The following is a 19,656-nucleotide window of genomic DNA, read 5'->3' as shown; positions in this document are numbered from 1 at the left end:
TGACTGCTGAGCTCCAGTCGGATCGGCTTATGACCCTTCAGAACAGGGTCGCTTTAGATGTCATCCTTGCAGACCGAGGTGGAGTATGCAGATTGATCCAATCTAGTTGCTGTATCTTCATCCCTGATAACGCTCCAACAGTATACCAGGCCATCTCCAAACTACATAAGATTTCCGAATCTATTCATGTGGATAAAGGAGATTGGTCGCTAATGGGATGGGTCTGGGAACTAATATCCGCCTGGGGATGGAAAATTCTAATGGTCATTGGGATGGTCTTAGCCATTCTTTTCCTGTTCTGTCTATGCATACAGTGTGCTCCTGCAATATGTGGCCTCTGTGTTACATCATGTGTAAGGAAACCTGTGTCAAGAGATGAACTAAGTACTAGAATGATGTTACAGCAACATCTCAATGACTTTAGGAATATAGATCTGGACTCAGACTAACATGAGGATATATTAATTGCCTATGTAAGGGCAAAAGGAGGGATTGTGGTTCTGAAGATCTGGATTCGTGTAATCGTTCTGAACTCGAGAATTAAAACTTCGTCGAAACATGACGAATTTGGTATCAAAAGACCGAAAATGACGAGTACATCATGTACATATATTTTCAGCATATTCGAGTGACGATTTCACCTCGAAATCGTCATTTGCGTTCTGAACCCTTGGCTTCCATTTATGTGTTGCCCTTTACATAGGCCTTAATCCAGTTGAATTCAATTCCACAAGGACACATACTCCTTAATCGACTTTTCCATGACCTGTGCAAGTTGGAACCATTGCCCCAGGCCGAACTCATTAGGTCAGTTCCCCTCCCAGTGGCCGAGCAAGATAGCATCTAGGCTCAACAAGCCATAAAACCATTTCAGCGCACACACCTGCCGTATCTTGCTCACATCTACCTCTGCTCCTTTGCTTCACTTACTTTATGGTGGGGAGGTGCCTGTTTTATTGGGGGTCCGCCGATATCTGATGAAATGTTGGGCCCTGCCGGGTGATTTGTTGTAGGCAGCACGAAGTGAAATATGGACATGTCATCACGACTCTGCTTTTTCTTTGTATTTGAAATATGTTAACGATTTACTTTACAACCAAGAATGTTTTGCCTGAAGCTTAAAATTGTGTATAAGAAGAGAAGCCTGACTGTAAATTGGAACAGTCTCCTGAGAATATACTTCCCCGTGTTGTACTTCTAGGACACTTGTTACCTTGGTTGCAGCCAATAAACTAATCTTTAACTTCACCTAGAAGACTCTGAGTTTCTTTGGTCTGGATCAGGAAGAACCCGAGGTCTCTGGGTGTACCCTGACACCGCTGGGTTACCGGTGTCTGTGCCGGTTCTGAAAAACCCAGTACCTCAGCACGGGTGATATATCCTCATGGACTACCTCAATTAAGCACTTGCCGCGCACACTATCTGACCATAGTCCTGTGTTGCTGGCCTTGGAGGTACCACTCTATGTGCCCCCACCTTTTGTTTGGAGGTTCAATGCCAAAGCTCTTCTAGATTCAGTATACACGGACACTATCCATAAGGCCATAGTGGAATATTTCGCACACAACTATCCCACAACTGACGACCCTGGACTTTTATGGGAAGCATTCAAAGTGACTATCAGGGGGACGTGTATTAGCACAACAGTGGGAATTCTTAAAGATATAAGACAACAATTGCAAAATCGAGAAAACAAACTGCGCGACCTAGAACAAAGATATGCACACACACAAGAGACCCCACCATATTGGGGGAAATCCAAACGGTCCTAACAGAACATCAGCAGTACGCTGCGGATGAGCTGAACTACATCTCGAAGCGCACGGTAGCAAGAACATATGGTGAGGGAGGTAGACCTGGGCGTGCTCTGGCGCAGAAAATATGTTCTGGACATACCCCACAACACATTGACGCGATAAGAGACCCTGCAGGTGACCTTAAACACGACATTAAGAGTATATTGAACGAATTCATGACCACATATGGACGGTTGTATGAGTCACGCCCGACTATACAAACGAATGATATACTACACTACATGGAGGACGTAGAAATCGCGTGGCTATCGGATACACATAGGGCGTACTTATCCCGACCCATCACAGTGGAGGAAATCACTGATATAATCAAAAGTCTTCCAAATGGTAAAGCACCAGGTCCAGACGGCTTCACGTGCGAATTCTATAAAACATTTGTGGATCTGCTGGCCCCGCACCTTGTACGGCTGAATGGAGCGGCACACGACAAACAAGAGCTCCCCCCATCACTACGAGAAGCAATGCGGATAGCCTTGCTAAAACCAGGAAAAGACCAGGAACAGTGTGACTCTTATAGACCACTGTCCCTTATCAACGTAGACGCCAAAATTATCGCGAGTGCGATTGCAGCGCGACTCAAACCTTTGATGCCCTCACTGGTAAGACCAGACCAATCTGGCTTTATTCCCGAAAGATCCATGATGCACAACACACGCACATTGTTCGCACAGTCTCACTACCTGACACCTGAGACCAAGGCTGTGGCGGTATTATAGGATGCCGCAAAGGCTTTCGACACGATTGAATGGCCATTTCTACAAGCTGTGCTGATACGCATAGGCTTCCCCATTATATTCACACAGTGGATATCCATGCTGTACACTAATCTGTCCGCCCGCATAAAAATAAACAATTATGTCTCTGATCCAATTCAAATAAGCCGAGGTACCAGGCAAGGCTGCCCTTTATCCCCAATGCTGTTCGCTCTGGTGTTAGAACACCTTGCATGTAAAATCAGACAACATCATCACTACTCGCCCCTCCAGTTCCCAACACGCCCCCTTCATATCTCTCTATACGCGGATGACATGGTGCTCTATGTTAAGGACCCGGCTTAGCATCTCAACCCATTATTGCGAGAATATATTAAATTTTGCCAGCACTCGGGCCTACAAATAAACTGGGCGAAATCCCTATTCTTGCCCTGACGGACAGCACGATCCCATTTGCGTTAGACTACCCGTTAGAATGGCAGGAAGAACCCACACGTTACCTGGGAGTGTGGTTCCATAGAGATCCTGAGTTAGTTATCCGCACAAACTATGGCAGGGTCCTTTCTGCACTTGAAGAGAAAGTAAATAGATGGAACAAGTTGCCGCTATCACTGGCGGATAGAACTGCCATAGTCAAAATGGTGATATTGCCCAAAATCCTATACCTATTCAACAACATACCCATTAAACCGCCAGTGGAAGTGTTCCGCAATATAAACAAACTAGTTACTAGTCTCATCTGGGCGGGCAAACAGGCTAGATTGAGTTTGCAGACATTGTCGTTACCATATGCAAAGGGGGGCTTCAAAGTGCCTGACTTCATGCTGTACTATCTGTGTGCGCAGGCACAATTCGCGCACTACTGGTACCACGAAATACCATTCATGTCGCATGTGGCTGTCGAGACGGGTGATGCGTTCCCGATCCCTCTGTCAGCCATACTGCCCCACAGGCGACCGAAATTGCACGATCACGACATAAACACGATAGATACCACCAACGGAGCTTGGAGACTGATGGGTGAGAAAGCGCGTAAACTACAGTTATACGCTCCAGCATTGCCATTGGCGCACCACCCAGCACTCTCGGTCACTCAGGAACCTGTGGGCATGGACCTGCTTCGACAGACGGGCATAGACACAATGAGTGATTTATATCATGAAGGGGTATTCAAACCACTAGCGCAACTCAGTTATATAAGAAACCCCACACTATTGTTCAACTTCACATACTACCGTTTACAGAGAGCAATAAAGGAACATTATACGATGTATCCCGAGAAACCCCAACAAATGACATCGTTACAATTTATACTGACGGCACCCACAGCAGCACACGTAGTGTCAAGACTATATACCAGGCTACAGGAGGATATTGCTGGCAACACTGACCCCATGAGGGACAAATGGAGCGCTGTATTGTCTGAACCTTTATCTACAGAGGACTGGACTGCAACGTGTATGTTGACTAACATGCTGACCCCTAATGGGAATTTGAGAATAATTCACTACAAGTATTTACATCAAATATATTACACGCCCCATAAGCTCCATAAATATGGTCTAAGTGCAGATTCCAGGTGTAAACGCTGCAGACAGGAGGACGCTGACTTTGCTCACCTGGCATGGCATTGCCTGAAAGTTGCAGACTACTGGGTGCAGGTGACGACAGCACTCAGTACTATGCTGGGGATACAAATTGACTGTACAATGCGAGTGTGTCTGCTGGGCCTTGTCCCTCAGGTCAGAGCGAAGAAAAAAAAGTTCTGTGTTGTTGCTCTACTGATGGCTAAGCGTAGGGTTTCACTCCACTGGAACGGCAAACGGTGTCCGACGGTACAGCTATGGCTGGAGGACCTAGTTTATTGTACAGATACATTGGTCACATATGAGGAAGAACTCCCGGCCAGATCACGGCCCAAAGACTATTGGGTTTACTTACTTAATTATCTTAAAGCGCAGTTGTCGGATCACAGTGAATAAAGTGCAGGCAGTGTGTACGTCAGGTTGTTCAATGCTTAGTGATTCCATTACACAGGTGACAGGAGGGAGAGTGCTGTGGTGCAGTGGTTGATGTTACCTTTCTTTTTCCCTTTTTTTGACTGTTTTTTTTACTTTAATACTCAAATATAAAAGTTGTAGAAAAAGATGTAAGACGACTACTCTTATCTGACTGAAAGTATAATCTGCATATGGTACGTGTATCGCGCCGCCGGACCTATGGTTGTCGGCTGAAAGGCTGTGTACCTCCGTAAGGCACTATGAGACACCTGCGATGTATGCAGCCGGCCTCTAAGGTTGTAGGCGCAATGCTGTGTTAATAACGACAAATGTGCAATAAAGGTCTTACACCAAAAAAAAAAAACATTGAGGAATTCTCTGAAGATTTCTATTTTTTGTCCAATCATGGCAAGACATCAGTGACTGTCGCTGAATTCTTCATTGTCTTAATGCCTTCCGCTCATATACAACCCACAATTAGAATAGCTCTAAGTGTTTATTAAGACATTTCGCTGAAATCATATAAGAAGCGGTCTGACTGCTTCATGGTCATTGACAGTTCAAACCTTTTTGCAGCTCTTTCTAAAAGGTTTTGAAACAGGTTGTGGCACGGGTGATGATGGAACAGGAATTAAATAATCATCCCATTCAGTAACAATCTCTGTCCTCCCCTTACTTCTCCCTACTCTCTTTCTTCATCCATAGACATACTATCAACTTCTCGAACAGCTTAAGGTTGTAGTGTAAGCCTTTGAGAAGTAGCTGACGATTAATTACAAGGCAAGGAGTTGATGGTTGCATTTGCGGAAACTGAGCAGGTACTGTAACTTGTTTAGGTGAAGTTGTTGCCAAGGAAGTTGGAAATCTTTTGTAATAACCTGCAAACATCAGTCTTAGCTCTGTGACTAGAGCTTTTGGCACACATAACGTCCTCTGGTATTGATGTTGCGAATAAGACTGATACTAATCCATATATTGTACTACTTGTACCTCTTGTTGAGAGGAGCAATATTGCTGTACATGGTAATCATCTCCTTCATCATCTTGCTGGCATTTGATGTGTAGCTCTGATGGACTATCCACCAACACCAAACAACCCATCATCGTCAGAATCATCCTCATCTAGAAGATGACTAGGGGGGTAGTGGCGATACCCTCTTTTCTCCCTTGTTGATGGTGTCGTCAAAGTTGTCCTCATAGGTTTTGTAAATGGTACAGTTGATTTTGCCATCAAAGATGTTACAGTTAACGCCATAGTGGTACAAAAGGGGGTGGTGGTGATGGACGGAGCATCTGAACCAATCAAACACTCACCTCAGAGTGGGCTAAAGAACGGTGATGGATTAAACCCAGATCTGTTGACTGGGTGTGAGTGTTTGATTGGTTCAGATGCTCCGTCCATCACCACCCCCTTTTGTACCACAGTTAATGCCATAGTCATTACTTTTTCCGTCAACGTTATCGTCGCAATCAAATGTGTCATCGTTGATAATGTGGATGTAGTCATCAGCAAACTGACGGTAATTACTGGCGTTGCAGTAGATGTTGCCGTCGTCAATGGTGTCATACATGATTTTTCGGTAACGGTTTGCTTGTCGACGATTCCTCCATCAACTGCGCTGTTGAAGTTTTTTTTTATTTCAACAGTACTTGAGTAGATGGTGTGGTAGGTTCAGATTTTGACCGTTCAGGCTTTGTTTAACACTCTACTGCTTTTCTAGTTTAACCGTGGGACTCCCATTTGGACGACGGGGAATGATTTAATCAAGTGAATCTATGAAAGATCCAATACTGGAGAAGCAAGGTGCCTAGAGGGAGATGACAAGTTATAGATTATTGTGACCAATAGCAGGCTGGTTCAAAGAGACCATCATAATCTCGCTTTGTGACCCAGCTCGAAAGCTCCTGGGACCCTAGATGATGATTGTAGGTTGCAAATGGGAAGCAGGGTCTTGGATTCACCTGAAGTCTGTTTTTTTTTTAGGGTGATTCGTTATTGCAGAGAAACTTACTAAACAAAACAGATGATGGAGAGCAATGCACACAACTGTATGTTCGGCAAAATTATACAACAACCTCCTTGTCATGGTCTTCATAGAGCACAATTACAATGACACAATCACCACAATAACAATTTATTTGATTTCATGATGTGCACACAAAGTAAAAGACAGATAAACACCTTAACAAGATGGTCATTCTATTCAAGGCATCACATTGGTCCCAGTAAAGTTACACATATAATAGTTGCCAAAAAATATTTGCGATTTTCTTGCTCATTTCGAATGTGCCAATGGCTGACACTGGGCAGGGTGAACCATGCCTTCATGGTCATTGATTCCTGCAGACGAAAACACAAATCCCCCACCATCCAATGGACCCAAGTCAAATGTATGCAATTCACTGCAAATGGACACAACAGATGGGTTGCCAGCAAAACATGAAAGAGAACAAAGAAACAATAAAGGACATATTTGTACAGATATGTCAAATACCAAAGGGTGCATGTTTCTATGCACGGTTATTGAAAAGCAGACACTGCATTTCTTTGGTTTTCAATTTGGAGCATTCCTTTGCAGCTCTGTATCTTCTAAACGGAAACACACATTAAAATCCAGTGAGCTGGAAATCAGTGGCATTTTTTTCTGACACTATTTAATAAGGCGAAGTTAAAGAAATCTGTTTGGAATGTTTTGGTCTTGCACAAGCAAAGGGAAACGTCATTGAATTGTGATGGCAATGACTGCTAATGTTCTTCCATGAACATAAAATGTTAAACTTGCACTTAACTTTCACCTAAATGACACTATTAGTACTGTCCGACCAATGCTCCCCACATGGTCTTGTAATATTTGCACAGTTTAATTAAGTAACAAATACATTGATGCAGTGACATTACTAATTACTCAGCCATTACATAATATTGGTAACTGCACCCAGAAAATGTGTGATATTCACTTTTATCCTGTATCTGGTGAAGTTGATCCCCCCTGAGAGGGATGGCTGACAGCAAGAAAGCTGGGATCTTTGGGAAATTAAGGGCAGCCATCAGGCAAAGGAAATTATATCCATTTTATGTCAATATATAATGTGTACATTAGTCCCAAGCACACTCTTCTGGGGAGCTGAAATCTCACCCTCTTGACAGCTCCTATGGATGTGACGGAGGCCCCCAGGATATGCACAATGCCCCCCAAGATACATATAAGGCATCAAATGTAATAGAATCATTGCATGCACCATTCCCAGCATAACTTGCCACTTATTCCTAAGTGTGTAAGGGATTTCTTTAAGAACGGGGATATAAAAACTCATTGGGTTAAAAAACTGAGATTGGACTCAAACCTTAGTATACACGGGTAACGAAGGCACTGACTTCTCTACAGTCAACCAAACCACAGCAACTGTTTAAAAACAGAGGGCTCACACTCATATCTTTACAAAGTGTGTGACGCATAACATTATATTGCAATTGACCTTACAATATTATGCAGTGGACCCCATTCTCTGATGTGATCTCTGAAAGTGTCAAAACATTCCCAGGGACACTCATTGCATATCATATTCATAAAAGCAGAATGGGGTGGAGGTGAGCTTCTTGCACATAGCTTTACCTCGTCCTGCTCTCACAAATACCCTACCGATTTAACAAGCAAAAAACTTAAATAAATAAGTTGAACAAGTAGACATATAATAAATACAGCAGTAAACAAAAGCAAACAAACAACATTAATTCAGTTGGTAGATGAGTTCAAGAGATATGTGCATCACATCTGTGGTGGTTACAAACAGAAGCAACTTTAGTCTTAATAACTCCCTTGGCAAAGGGATGCTACAATGAAACACGGGTAGTCACCTACTCCCTTCAAAGGGAAAGAGTGGCTAAAAAAAGAACACAACATGTATGAAGAGTAATCAGGTTTACTCCTGCCACTACATTTTGAATGGTGATTATCTGAATTGACTGAACGATTTTTATTCAAACATCCATCTGTTAAGATTATCTAAATGTTTGTGTATTTAATTCAGGGACTAAATCAGGTACAATGAGAGCAAATGCAGAAGTCAGTGGCTATACTATAGTTTTGTGGATCAACATTTGGCCATGATATGTGAAGAGGAATGTTAAGAGATGTATGTGCCTCTGTTCATATGGTCAGAAGGATAGCAGTGATTCAGACCCAGGAAACCATGGCTCAGTCCCGGGTTGTAATAAGTGTACAATGTATTCCCATGTATAGCTTTGTTGTCTTTTTCGTTATAAACACAACAAAACCAAATACCCAGCAGAACTGTCAAGACAGTAAACTCACAGAAAGCAATGTACATCTGTAATGCCAGTATTTCCAAGAGTATGAATGCTGCGTGTTCGGTATTTAAATGATTAAAAAAGAACAAAAACAAGAAAAAGGACAAGTAGGGTAATTTGTTTCAAGGCCACACAAGCCCTAGACATGGTGCCACCACAGAGGAGACTGTCCATTTTGGGGCTTAAAGAATACACTTCTTCATTTTTCTGTTTCTGAAAAGAATTGCTCTATGCACTGGAAGATTTAGGTACTCTTTTATCAGCACTCTTTGTTCAGTTGTTAAAGACAATAGAAAGTCTGTTTCTTAGCAACCATTCTGCCTGAAGTGGGATAGGTTGACAAAGGTCCTCATGAGCCTTCTTTCAGGACAGTGCAGCATCAGAAGTTCTGCTGCCTCCGTTTCTTGGCGTCCATGGCGTCCAGGATGGGCTGCCTCTTGGCAGTGTATCGCTGGCGCAGTTCTTCGATTTCTCGCTCCATCATGGGGTCTAGTGCCGTCAACCTCATCTGCAGTTCTTCAAAGCTCAGGTTTTTTAACTGCAAACCAAGACAAAAAGAGTTCATTATCATATTGTATTTATTATTCAATTGACAAAACATCTCCCCAAATCATCGTTTTATAGATCACATGGAATTAGTACATTTGGAAAATCTTAGTACTCAGGAGGAAAATATCCCTGCTGAGGAAGAACCATTAGAATTGCGTTTTTACTAGAAAAATAGAGGTTAATTTGGCAACCACACTGCTCAATGTATTAAAGCACACATGTTGCAAACATGATTCTTTGATAACAGAAATTCCAAAGCTACTGCAAGCTTATTGGCAAAACTTACAGTATTACTGAAGAAAAATACATATAAACCAAATCTGACATCATATTTTTTGTCATTTACAACAGCAGAATCCAAATTAAAAAACTACGTTTTAGAAAGTTCCTCCAATTCCACCACTTCAATTGCAACAACTTATGATAAATCCTCTGGGTCTGTATGTCTCTTGCAAAAAACAAAAATGCCAAATGACCTAACCTAAAAGGACCCCAAAGTAAATTCTATAACCATCACACATGGAGGTCATTTAGTGGTCGCCAGAGGTCATGAGTGCGACCCATGGCCTGGCCCTTGCTACCCTGGCACTGCCTTTACGACCACTCGCCTCTGAGTTGGCAAAATCAATTCCAGGAACAAAGTGGGAGCTAGTCCTTATGGACAACTGGTTGGGGCTCCACTCTCTTTGTTGTGTCTAACAAAAAAATTGTACACTATTAGTTAATAACGTATAATTATTCTAATGTTTCATTATTCGAATGTTTCACTATTCACTATTGTGTAATTAAAAATGGAGTACAATTACGTGAAAAATGACTTTCCCTGGCAGCTGAGGTAAGTAAAAAAAATGCTTTCAAATGTTTGTTGTGAACATGCTTGTGGGTTAGTGTGTTTACGTGAGAAAGAGTGTGTGTGAATGTGTGTGCATGTGTGTAAGGGAAATTGAAGGTCAAAGGTAATGTCACTTCTGCTACCCCAAGCATTTTGGTGAACTGACTTTAATGCCACCACATAAATACAAAAATTTAACAAGAGGGGGGAGAGAGAGAGTCAGTGGATTCGGCCTCCCTAGTTATATGCATAAACAAAGTAGAATCCACTCAGAGTGGTGGTGATCCCAAACAAGATGGGGAACACACAGTGTTGTATAAATGCCCCTCACACACCAACAGGCCCCTTGGTGTCATGCTTCATCATCGGGGCCTTCGCACCCCTCTACGGGATGCGGCGTGCTACGACTCGCGAATACGCAGGAGCACTTGTAAGTGAACTATGTGAGGGGGTGTGTGTCTACAAAAGTGTGAGTGAGGTGAGGTGAAAAAATGGTTAAAAAATACCTGGCGCGTGGGTGAAACAAAATTTATTAAATCCCCGGCTGGTATTATTAAAAAAGTGCAAGGCGTGGTTGATACAATACTAATTAAGGTATTACAACCACTGTGAAAAGTGTCAACATGTTTCGGAACTCAGAGGTTCCTTCTTCAGGACAAGGATAGCACTTACCCTCCCCTTACTCACATGTAAATGTAAAAGTGTAAAATTTAATTACAGCAATGTGTAATGTACCTAACCATGTTATATATATAGGTAGGTGTCGTTGCGCCCAATTGGCGATGAAAAACCTGTAAAGAGAAAGCATACATAAACACACTGGTTTTAAGATGCACAGGTACTAGGAGAAGAACTTCCCAAAATATAACTTCTCAAAATACAGCAGGGTAAATCCAAAAATGGTGGAGCCCTGAGAAAAATGCAAAAAATTTTTTTAAAGGAAAAATAAACTCACAAGGACATAGCACAGTATATACATGTTATAAACACAGAACATGAACTTAGTCTCTACTCTGATGGAAATAGAGCACAAAAACAGATAATTTCACAGCTTACTTTAGGTACTCAAAATTAAGACCTCATGAGCCTGTGCGTGTTATTGGGGGATCCTTCTTTTCTGTTCAGAAACTGACCTATAGAAACATTAGTATATGGGATTTAATTTGTAGTAGGTATCAATACACCAATGCGCCATACTCAAGCTCCTATTTCTAACCCAAAACTCACGGTTACTGCAATGGCTAGTTGCCTGCCTTCCCTCAACGCGGCTCCGATGAAGTGAGCGTTAATCGCGTCAGTACCCTTCTTTATATTCTGCCATTGGCTCATTATCGTCGGTTAATTGAATAATGAGACCCGGTAGATGCCCAAGTATGGACTTTGTGATCCAAGGGAGTCCGGTGTTGCGCGATCTGTCACCGCTATACATTGCGCATGCGCCTACCAAGCAGGAAGGGTGTTACCTGCGCATGCGCGGACAAATGTAGTCACCGCGCATGCGCAAAGGAGAGACACATTGCCGCTCATGTCAGAACGCTTGGAATAGAGACTTGGAGGTGTTTAAAGCATGCGCGCTCTCTTTCAAATGTGACAGGAAGAGAAAGGGCAACATACAAAAGAGACTTGGAGGTGTAGCGTGCATGCGTGCTTACTTTCCAATGTAACAGGAAAAGAAAACACTGCGTGGGGATTAACAAAGCGGTAATTCGCCATACATTCTAGAAGGGGTAATGGTTTTCTATGTCGGAACAGGAGACCTACAGGAAAGGGGTGTGTTTCCAAAACCCTGGTTGAGTTATAAATGGCCCCATTAGCTATCTAATGTTCATAATTCAAAGGGGTGAAGAGAAGTTAGGGATTATCCCATTGGTGATGATATAACTTGATATACCCATTATATGTAATTCGTTGACACCAACACTGTGTCAACGAATTACAGTGGACGATAATAGAACAACTGCCCTCTGATGTGGGCCTTCTGGAAAAAGAACAGAGATGGGTGTTCCGTCTTGGCACTGATGTCACTGGGCTTAATGATTCCATTCCTTGGAATCTCTTGAGATGAACTGCATTTAGACCTTCTATTCAAACATTGTCAAAATGGCCTCTGCGAACCCGTGTGTGTGGGTATATCAAGTTATATCATCACCAATGGGATAATCCCTAACTTCTCTTCACCCCTTTGAATTATGAACATTAGATAGCTAATGGGGCCATTTATAACTCAACCAGGGTTTTGGAAACACACCCCTTTCCTGTAGGTCTCCTGTTCCGACATAGAAAACCATTACCCCTTCTAGAATGTATGGCGAATTACCGCTTTGTTAATCCCCACGCAGTGTTTTCTTTTCCTGTTACATTGGAAAGTAAGCACGCATGCACGCTACACCTCCAAGTCTCTTTTGTATGTTGCCCTTTCTCTTCCTGTCACATTTGAAAGAGAGCGCGCATGCTTTAAACACCTCCAAGTCTCTATTCCAAGCGTTCTGACATGAGCGGCAATGTGTCTCTCCTTTGCGCATGCGCGGTGACTACATTTGTCCGCGCATGCGCAGGTAACACCCTTCCTGCTTGGTAGGCGCATGCGCAATGTATAGCGGTGACAGATCGCGCAACACCGGACTCCCTTGGATCACAAAGTCCATACTTGGGCATCTACCGGGTCTCATTATTCAATTAACCGACGATAATGAGCCAATGGCAGAATATAAAGAAGGGTACTGACGCGATTAACGCTCACTTCATCGGAGCCGCGTTGAGGGAAGGCAGGCAACTAGCCATTGCAGTAACCGTGAGTTTTGGGTTAGAAATAGGAGCTTGAGTATGGCGCATTGGTGTATTGATACCTACTACAAATTAAATCCCATATACTAATGTTTCTATAGGTCAGTTTCTGAACAGAAAAGAAGGATCCCCCAATAACACGCACAGGCTCATGAGGTCTTAATTTTGAGTACCTAAAGTAAGCTGTGAAATTATCTGTTTTTGTGCTCTATTTCCATCAGAGTAGAGACTAAGTTCATGTTCTGTGTTTATAACATGTATATACTGTGCTATGTCCTTGTGAGTTTATTTTTCCTTTTAAAAATTTTTTTGCATTTTTCTCAGGGCTCCACCATTTTTGGATTTACCCTGCTGTATTTTGAGAAGTTATATTTTGGGAAGTTCTTCTCCTAGTACCTGTGCATCTTAAAACCAGTGTGTTTATGTATGCTTTCTCTTTACAGGTTTTTCATCGCCAATTGGGCGCAACGACACCTACCTATATATATAACATGGTTAGGTACATTACACATTGCTGTAATTAAATTTTACACTTTTACATTTACATGTGAGTAAGGGGAGGGTAAGTGCTATCCTTGTCCTGAAGAAGGAACCTCTGAGTTCCGAAACATGTTGACACTTTTCACAGTGGTTGTAATACCTTAATTAGTATTGTATCAACCACGCCTTGCACTTTTTTAATAATACCAGCCGGGGATTTAATAAATTTTGTTTCACCCACGCGCCAGGTATTTTTTAACCATTTTTTCACCTCACCTCACTCACACTTTTGTAGACACACACCCCCTCACATAGTTCACTTACAAGTGCTCCTGCGTATTCGCGAGTCGTAGCACGCCGCATCCCGTAGAGGGGTGCGAAGGCCCCGATGATGAAGCATGACACCAAGGGGCCTGTTGGTGTGTGAGGGGCATTTATACAACACTGTGTGTTCCCCATCTTGTTTGGGATCACCACCACTCTGAGTGGATTCTACTTTGTCACCACATAAATACAGCCACATTTTATCAGGTAGGTAATGGGTTTTAAGAAGTACGTTTTTCCAGTAGATGCACATACTACGATAAATACTTTAGTTGCAATTACAACCCAGTCATCTAATAATCTTACAAACCTAAATACACTATGCAGCACACAGCTTCAATGCAAGAATCTGAGACTGGCTTCATTCAAGGAAAAATGGGAAAATTTGGTAACCAGCCGACTTTCGGTAAGTGCATAATGTTTTCTGGTAGCTTCTGGAAGGTAACCTGGGCATAAAGCAAATCTTTTTTGACAGCTACAAAAAAGATTGGTTCCCCGTCCCTACCACACCTCACTTCCGTCTTTGTATGCTCCTTCCCTGCATGTCCATTGCCCCTTCGATGCTGGCCTCTCTCTCGTCACTGCAAGCCCTTTGCCCACTCTGGCGCTAGTAGCCTCCCTCCTATCTCTATCACAGTTTGTTTTATATAGCACAAAGTGGACTGGAAGGACGCGGGGCGCTTTACATGAGCACCAGTTACATTACACAAGGATACAATCATTTTCACAGGCTCATGGAGATAAAGTGATTTGCCAAGAATCACAGGATGTTGAGCCCGCGCCAAGACTCGAACCCAGCTCCACAGCTACAAAGTCAGCAGCTTTGGCTATAAGGGTACAGCCTCTCCATGCTCAGTGTTCCAACTAACTACACTTTGACTAACCCTGGGGATATAGTTCGCGAAGTAGTGATACGCGTAGCTATGCAAAGTGTACTTCGCACTACGCGAGCTACGCAAACTGCGTAGTGCACTGTACAAAATGCTGTCCGCACTGATTGCACAGTGCCGGATGCTGGTCCGCACTGTGCTATCAGTGCAAACCGCATCTTGCACAGTGCAACCGGTCGTTATCTGCCGCTCGAGTAGATTTCTACTCGAGCTGCAGCTTTCTCAACACGGACTGGTAGTTTCTCATCGCGAGCGGTCTCGAGCATACGCGACCACCCGCAATGAGAAACCTGCCCTACCCACGTTGAGAATCTCGCCGGGAGGTTTATTTTAAACGCTCGTGATCGGCAACTTGATGTTGCTGATCGCGAACGAGGAAAAAGTCTTGCCGGGATGTCATTTTGCTCGTTCGCTGTCGCCAACTTGATGTGGAGTACCTTGAGCAAGCAAAACATTACCGCTACGCTATGCGCGTTTGCACTGTGCTACGTGCAATTCGCGTTGTGCGAAGTAGCGCAAGCTTCGCAAACTACGCGAGCGTAACGTAGTACTTTGCCCAGGGTTAACTTTGACACGCTGGTAACTGCAATGGGCATCTATTCAAGAATATCAACTGCATATTAACAATAGGAAAATAACCATTTTAACTTGTTTGTATCTGCGATTTTGTTTTTCTTGCCAATGCATTCTGTTTGTTGACCGTCCCTACAACCACCTCAATTCCGTTGTTGCATGCCCTTTGCTTGTTCGTTGATGGCCTGTCTCTCCACCACCTCACTCCCTTCAGTGCATACCCAGTCCTCACCCCGCATAGCTTCGTTCAAATAGTGTGAAGTCGTCCGGAAGGACATGGTGGGCTTTACATGAGGTCCAGTTACATTACACAAGGACACATAGATTTTTATAGGCATGGGGAGATTAAGTGATTTGCCCAGAATCACAAGATTTTGAGTTGGCGCCGAGACTCAATACTGGTTCCCTAGCTCCAAACGCAGCAGCTCGGGGTGCAACACCTCAGCCTCTCCATGCCCACTATTCCAGCTAGCTACACTTTCACACGCTGGTAACTGCAATGGACATTTGTTCAAGAATATAAACTGCATATGAAGTATAGAGAAAATAATTTTAACTCGTTTGTACATGCTTAGCTTAAAGTAATATAAAAAAAAGCACAATGACGCGCCTGGCCATGACATTTTTCTTTTTTTTCTTTTACTTTAAAAAAAAAAACATTGACAAAGCCTATAGATCTCACATAGGCGAACCTTATTTACTTTGCCAATGCTTGTTAAAAGTTGCCAACTTGACATGAGGAATTATGTGAACCATTTCAAGACTTTGCTTACCATCCCCATCATGGAAAGAATGCTAAGTACAGTCTTGTGTTCATTTGTATTAATACTGAAAGGAATAACAACAGGCATATGTCCCCATGTATAGCACACAGAGAGTAATTTTCAGCATGTGAAGAGTTGCTATTGCAAGCTGCATTCGGGGTGAAATCCAGACTAGGACTGAGTAGGCATTGAAATGTGGGACAGGAGATGCAATGAGATTGCATTTTCAATGTTTTCTCAATAAAAAGGATTGTGAAGACACCTTAATTTCAGGATGTCTCTGGCATCTAGATTCCATTTGTTCAAGTAGGAGTATTATATGACCAGATTTTACTAAAGAAGGGAACATACATTTTCTTGGGAGGAGTGGATGTTTCTGAGGATTACTTGGGCTATGTCCTGCGTACAATATTATATTATGTGTGCTGAGACGGGGTCTCAGTATGAGGAAGGATTGCTGGGGATACAAATTGTAGTAAGACGTGGGTGTCTAGCTGCTAAAAGGACAACAGTCTGAGTATATTTCTGTTGATATATTCAGAGGGGGTGGGTGGTGTCCTAGGAGTAATTTTAGTTCCTTATATATTTTCAATATGTTCTCCCAGAAGAAATTGATGTTGGTTGCAACAGGGGACAAAGTAGGGATTATACATTGTTGAGCTAGGTTAATACAACGCTTAATAATTTGGAAGGGTTCTTTGTGATTTGAGTTCTCCTTTTAAAAATAGTTCGCCTTAATGCGGACAACGGAGTCCTTGTGAATTTTTCTTTGTTGTTTCAGTGCTGGTAATGTTTAAGGGGTTCATCGTTTTCTCCCACTTTTTACAGATTTATTGTGTCCTTTTGATGGTGTTGGTACTTTGTTATACCATGTGGCGGAAGATTTCTCTGAAACTTTTTCTTTTGAGAGGAGTCATCTTGTCAATAATTTTTATAGAAGGGAGTTTATACTATTTAGCAAGATCTACAAGAGGATGGAGGAATGTGCTGTGGCTCTACGTTCGCAAGCGGGTTGATGGATAGAATTGACTCTCAGTGATCATTATCTTCATTGGTGTTGAGAAGCCCTTCATTATGAAATCCGAACAGAGTAGTGAAGAATGAAAGTATACGCAGACGTGTGTGCAAGTCTTAAACTTGATTAGATACCACTAAGTACCAATACTTTTTTTTCACATTTTGACAGTGGGTAAAAAGCGGAGTTTTGTACTTTAATGATTTGTGCACAGAAGAATTTATTTGTTTGGATGACTCAGGCCTGATGGGGGAGGAGTCAAGATGGCGGGCTGACTCCGCCGAGTGAAGGTTGCTGCATGGAGCTGCTCTGCCTAAGGACCGCTACGTATAGATGAAATAATTACTCGCATCTAAACGGCTGATTTGGAGAAGCCAGTAAAGTAAAAGATAGCAGAAAACATAGCGGGAAAAACTCACTCACGCTAAAACCTGCAGTCTACAGTTTCGGATTGCGGACTTCGCTTTTTGGCTCCACACTGCTACCCTGCTTTCTTTTGGTGGAGTGCTTGTCTGCCGGGATCCAAAACCGAGCCAATGATACGGGTTTTGCTCCGGCACTGCAGCGGGAGTCTGCTACGCTCCTGGAGATACGTGGCGGTCAGCCTTACTCGTACGCCTGCCGGGGTAGTCAGCTGGGCGTCCTTATTGCAGCTGGGCGCTCACCTGGCTCTACGCCCGGCCACGCTGAGAACGCCGAGGAGACCAGAAGATACGGAGGCAACGAAGGAGCTGATGTCCACGCGGCAGACAAGGGCTACACGGAGCCGGAAGACCTGCCAGTCAGGGAGACAAGCAAACACAGGTACGATGGCGGCAGCAGTAACAGCGATAGCGGTAGCGGCAGCAATGGCGCCAGGCACTAACAACGAGGTCCCACAGGCGCATACTACAAATTTAAATACTATCAGTGGAAAAACTAAAGCTAATAATACTAAGACTGACGATACAAGTAAAGCAAGCTTGCGTTATGATGCGAAATGTGCTCCAGATATCAGGGGAGGCGGCTGTATCGAGCCCAAACCTGGATCAGACCTAACAGTTGAGTCCAAAACAAAAAAGAAAACGAACGACAAAGATGAAGTTATTAATGGGAGCACAATTACTACTCTACCTGCTATGAATTTAACCTTGGCAGAAAAGACTATTGGGAGAGTAGTAGGGGACAAAGCAGAGGTTAAGAACGGAAAGAATGGAAGGAATGGAAGTAAAGGCTCGGATAAACTGCCTAGCGTCGACGGAAATTCAGGCTCAGATACAAATACACAAGCTCTGGAGACTCATTTGGAGACTAGTGAGGATATACCGAGTGGAGGTAACAAGGCCACTCAGAGCACAGAAGAAGCAGAGGAATTACAACCAATGGTCCAAAACCAAAAGGCGGAAGTTGATATTCATATTAATACCAATGCCCAACCACAGACCGACCAAAATCAAATAAAGGAGAAGAAAAGTGGAGTTGGCCAGTCTCATGAATCTATGGTCATATCAGATGAAGATTCTAATTTAGAATACGAGGAATTAACCGAAGAAGAGGGATCAGACGGAACTCCTAAAGTTTTAATTAACAAAAAAATTGCATCAAGGAAAATTAAGATGAAGGTTAAAACCAAGCAAAAAAATCTGCTACTAAAGACAGTTAGTAAAGAGCTGCCAGGAAACAGGAAAAGTCGCCTAATCGACGATAGTCCTCTGAGAAGATGGATAGAGGCAAATGGAGGCGTCAAGAATATGGCTTTAAGACTATCAGGCGCCAGCCCGGACGACGTGCACAGCACTTCGGGGGTCAATATAATTAACCCTATAGATCCCACAACTGACTCTAGTCTAGGTAAAATACCTATAAACCAAGAGTCATCAAGGTACATGACCATAACTAACACGCAAGCGACTAGCGGGGTCAGAGCGGGGGTCTCCCCAATAATCTCAACAACTTCCCCTATTCCCACTCTCAATAACTCTTCTATTCCTCTTACTTACAATGTAGCGGCTAGCGAATCTGAAGACCGAGATCTCGAAATAATAGCTCACGACTCTGATCAGCTAAATGAGGACACGGAATCTATAGTTTCAAGTCTGACAAAAACTCAAACCTTGTCAGCTGGGAATTCTGTTGTAAACTCAGGAGAAAATCTGGAACGAGAACCTGTTGAGATGATGACGGATGACTCAAATATTAAACCTCAAAAAACACTAGCAGGTCCCATATCCTTATCTGTACAAAAACTTCCTCAAATGGTCTCACATGACTCCTCTAACTCCTCAGACTCAACGAAGATATCAATGGAATCAATTATGCAGACCCTCTTAGAGCAAAGAGACTCAACAACAATATCTGCAGCTAAGAGAAGATAATACCAAGCTGCAAGAATCTATGAAAGATATCTGCCAAGGTTTGGGCGGTGTGACAAAGGACATAGAGGACATAAAACAACGAATCGTCGAAGTGGAAGAAGATGTTCATAAGAATACGTCAGCAGCTAAACAGAATACATCTAGAGTTTCCAAGCTAGAAGCTAAAGTGGAGGATTTGGAAAATCGGGCACGAAGACAAAACCTCAGATTATTTGGTATACCAGAAGGGATGGAGGGGTCCGACCCGAGGGC

General features: G+C 43.0%; 1 protein-coding gene across 1 annotated transcript in view; it reads right to left on the bottom strand.

The window, feature by feature from the left end:
* Window positions 1-6,649: 6,649 nt before the first annotated feature.
* STK3 (serine/threonine kinase 3) overlaps window positions 6,650-19,656 on the bottom strand; it is a 968,587-nt gene continuing 955,580 nt past the window's right edge. Inside the window, exon 11 of the mRNA XM_078686976.1 lies at window positions 6,650-9,377. Coding sequence (XP_078543102.1) covers window positions 9,219-9,377 — 159 coding nt within the window. The 3' untranslated portion in view covers window positions 6,650-9,218. The remainder of the gene's footprint in view (window positions 9,378-19,656) is intronic.

Source organism: Lissotriton helveticus, chromosome 4_1 (assembly GCF_964261635.1).
Source record: "Lissotriton helveticus chromosome 4_1, aLisHel1.1, whole genome shotgun sequence".
Taxonomy (NCBI): Eukaryota; Metazoa; Chordata; class Amphibia; order Caudata; family Salamandridae; genus Lissotriton; species Lissotriton helveticus.
The sequence above is the reverse complement of the archived record's forward strand: the minus strand, read 5'-3'. Positions and strand labels throughout refer to the sequence as shown.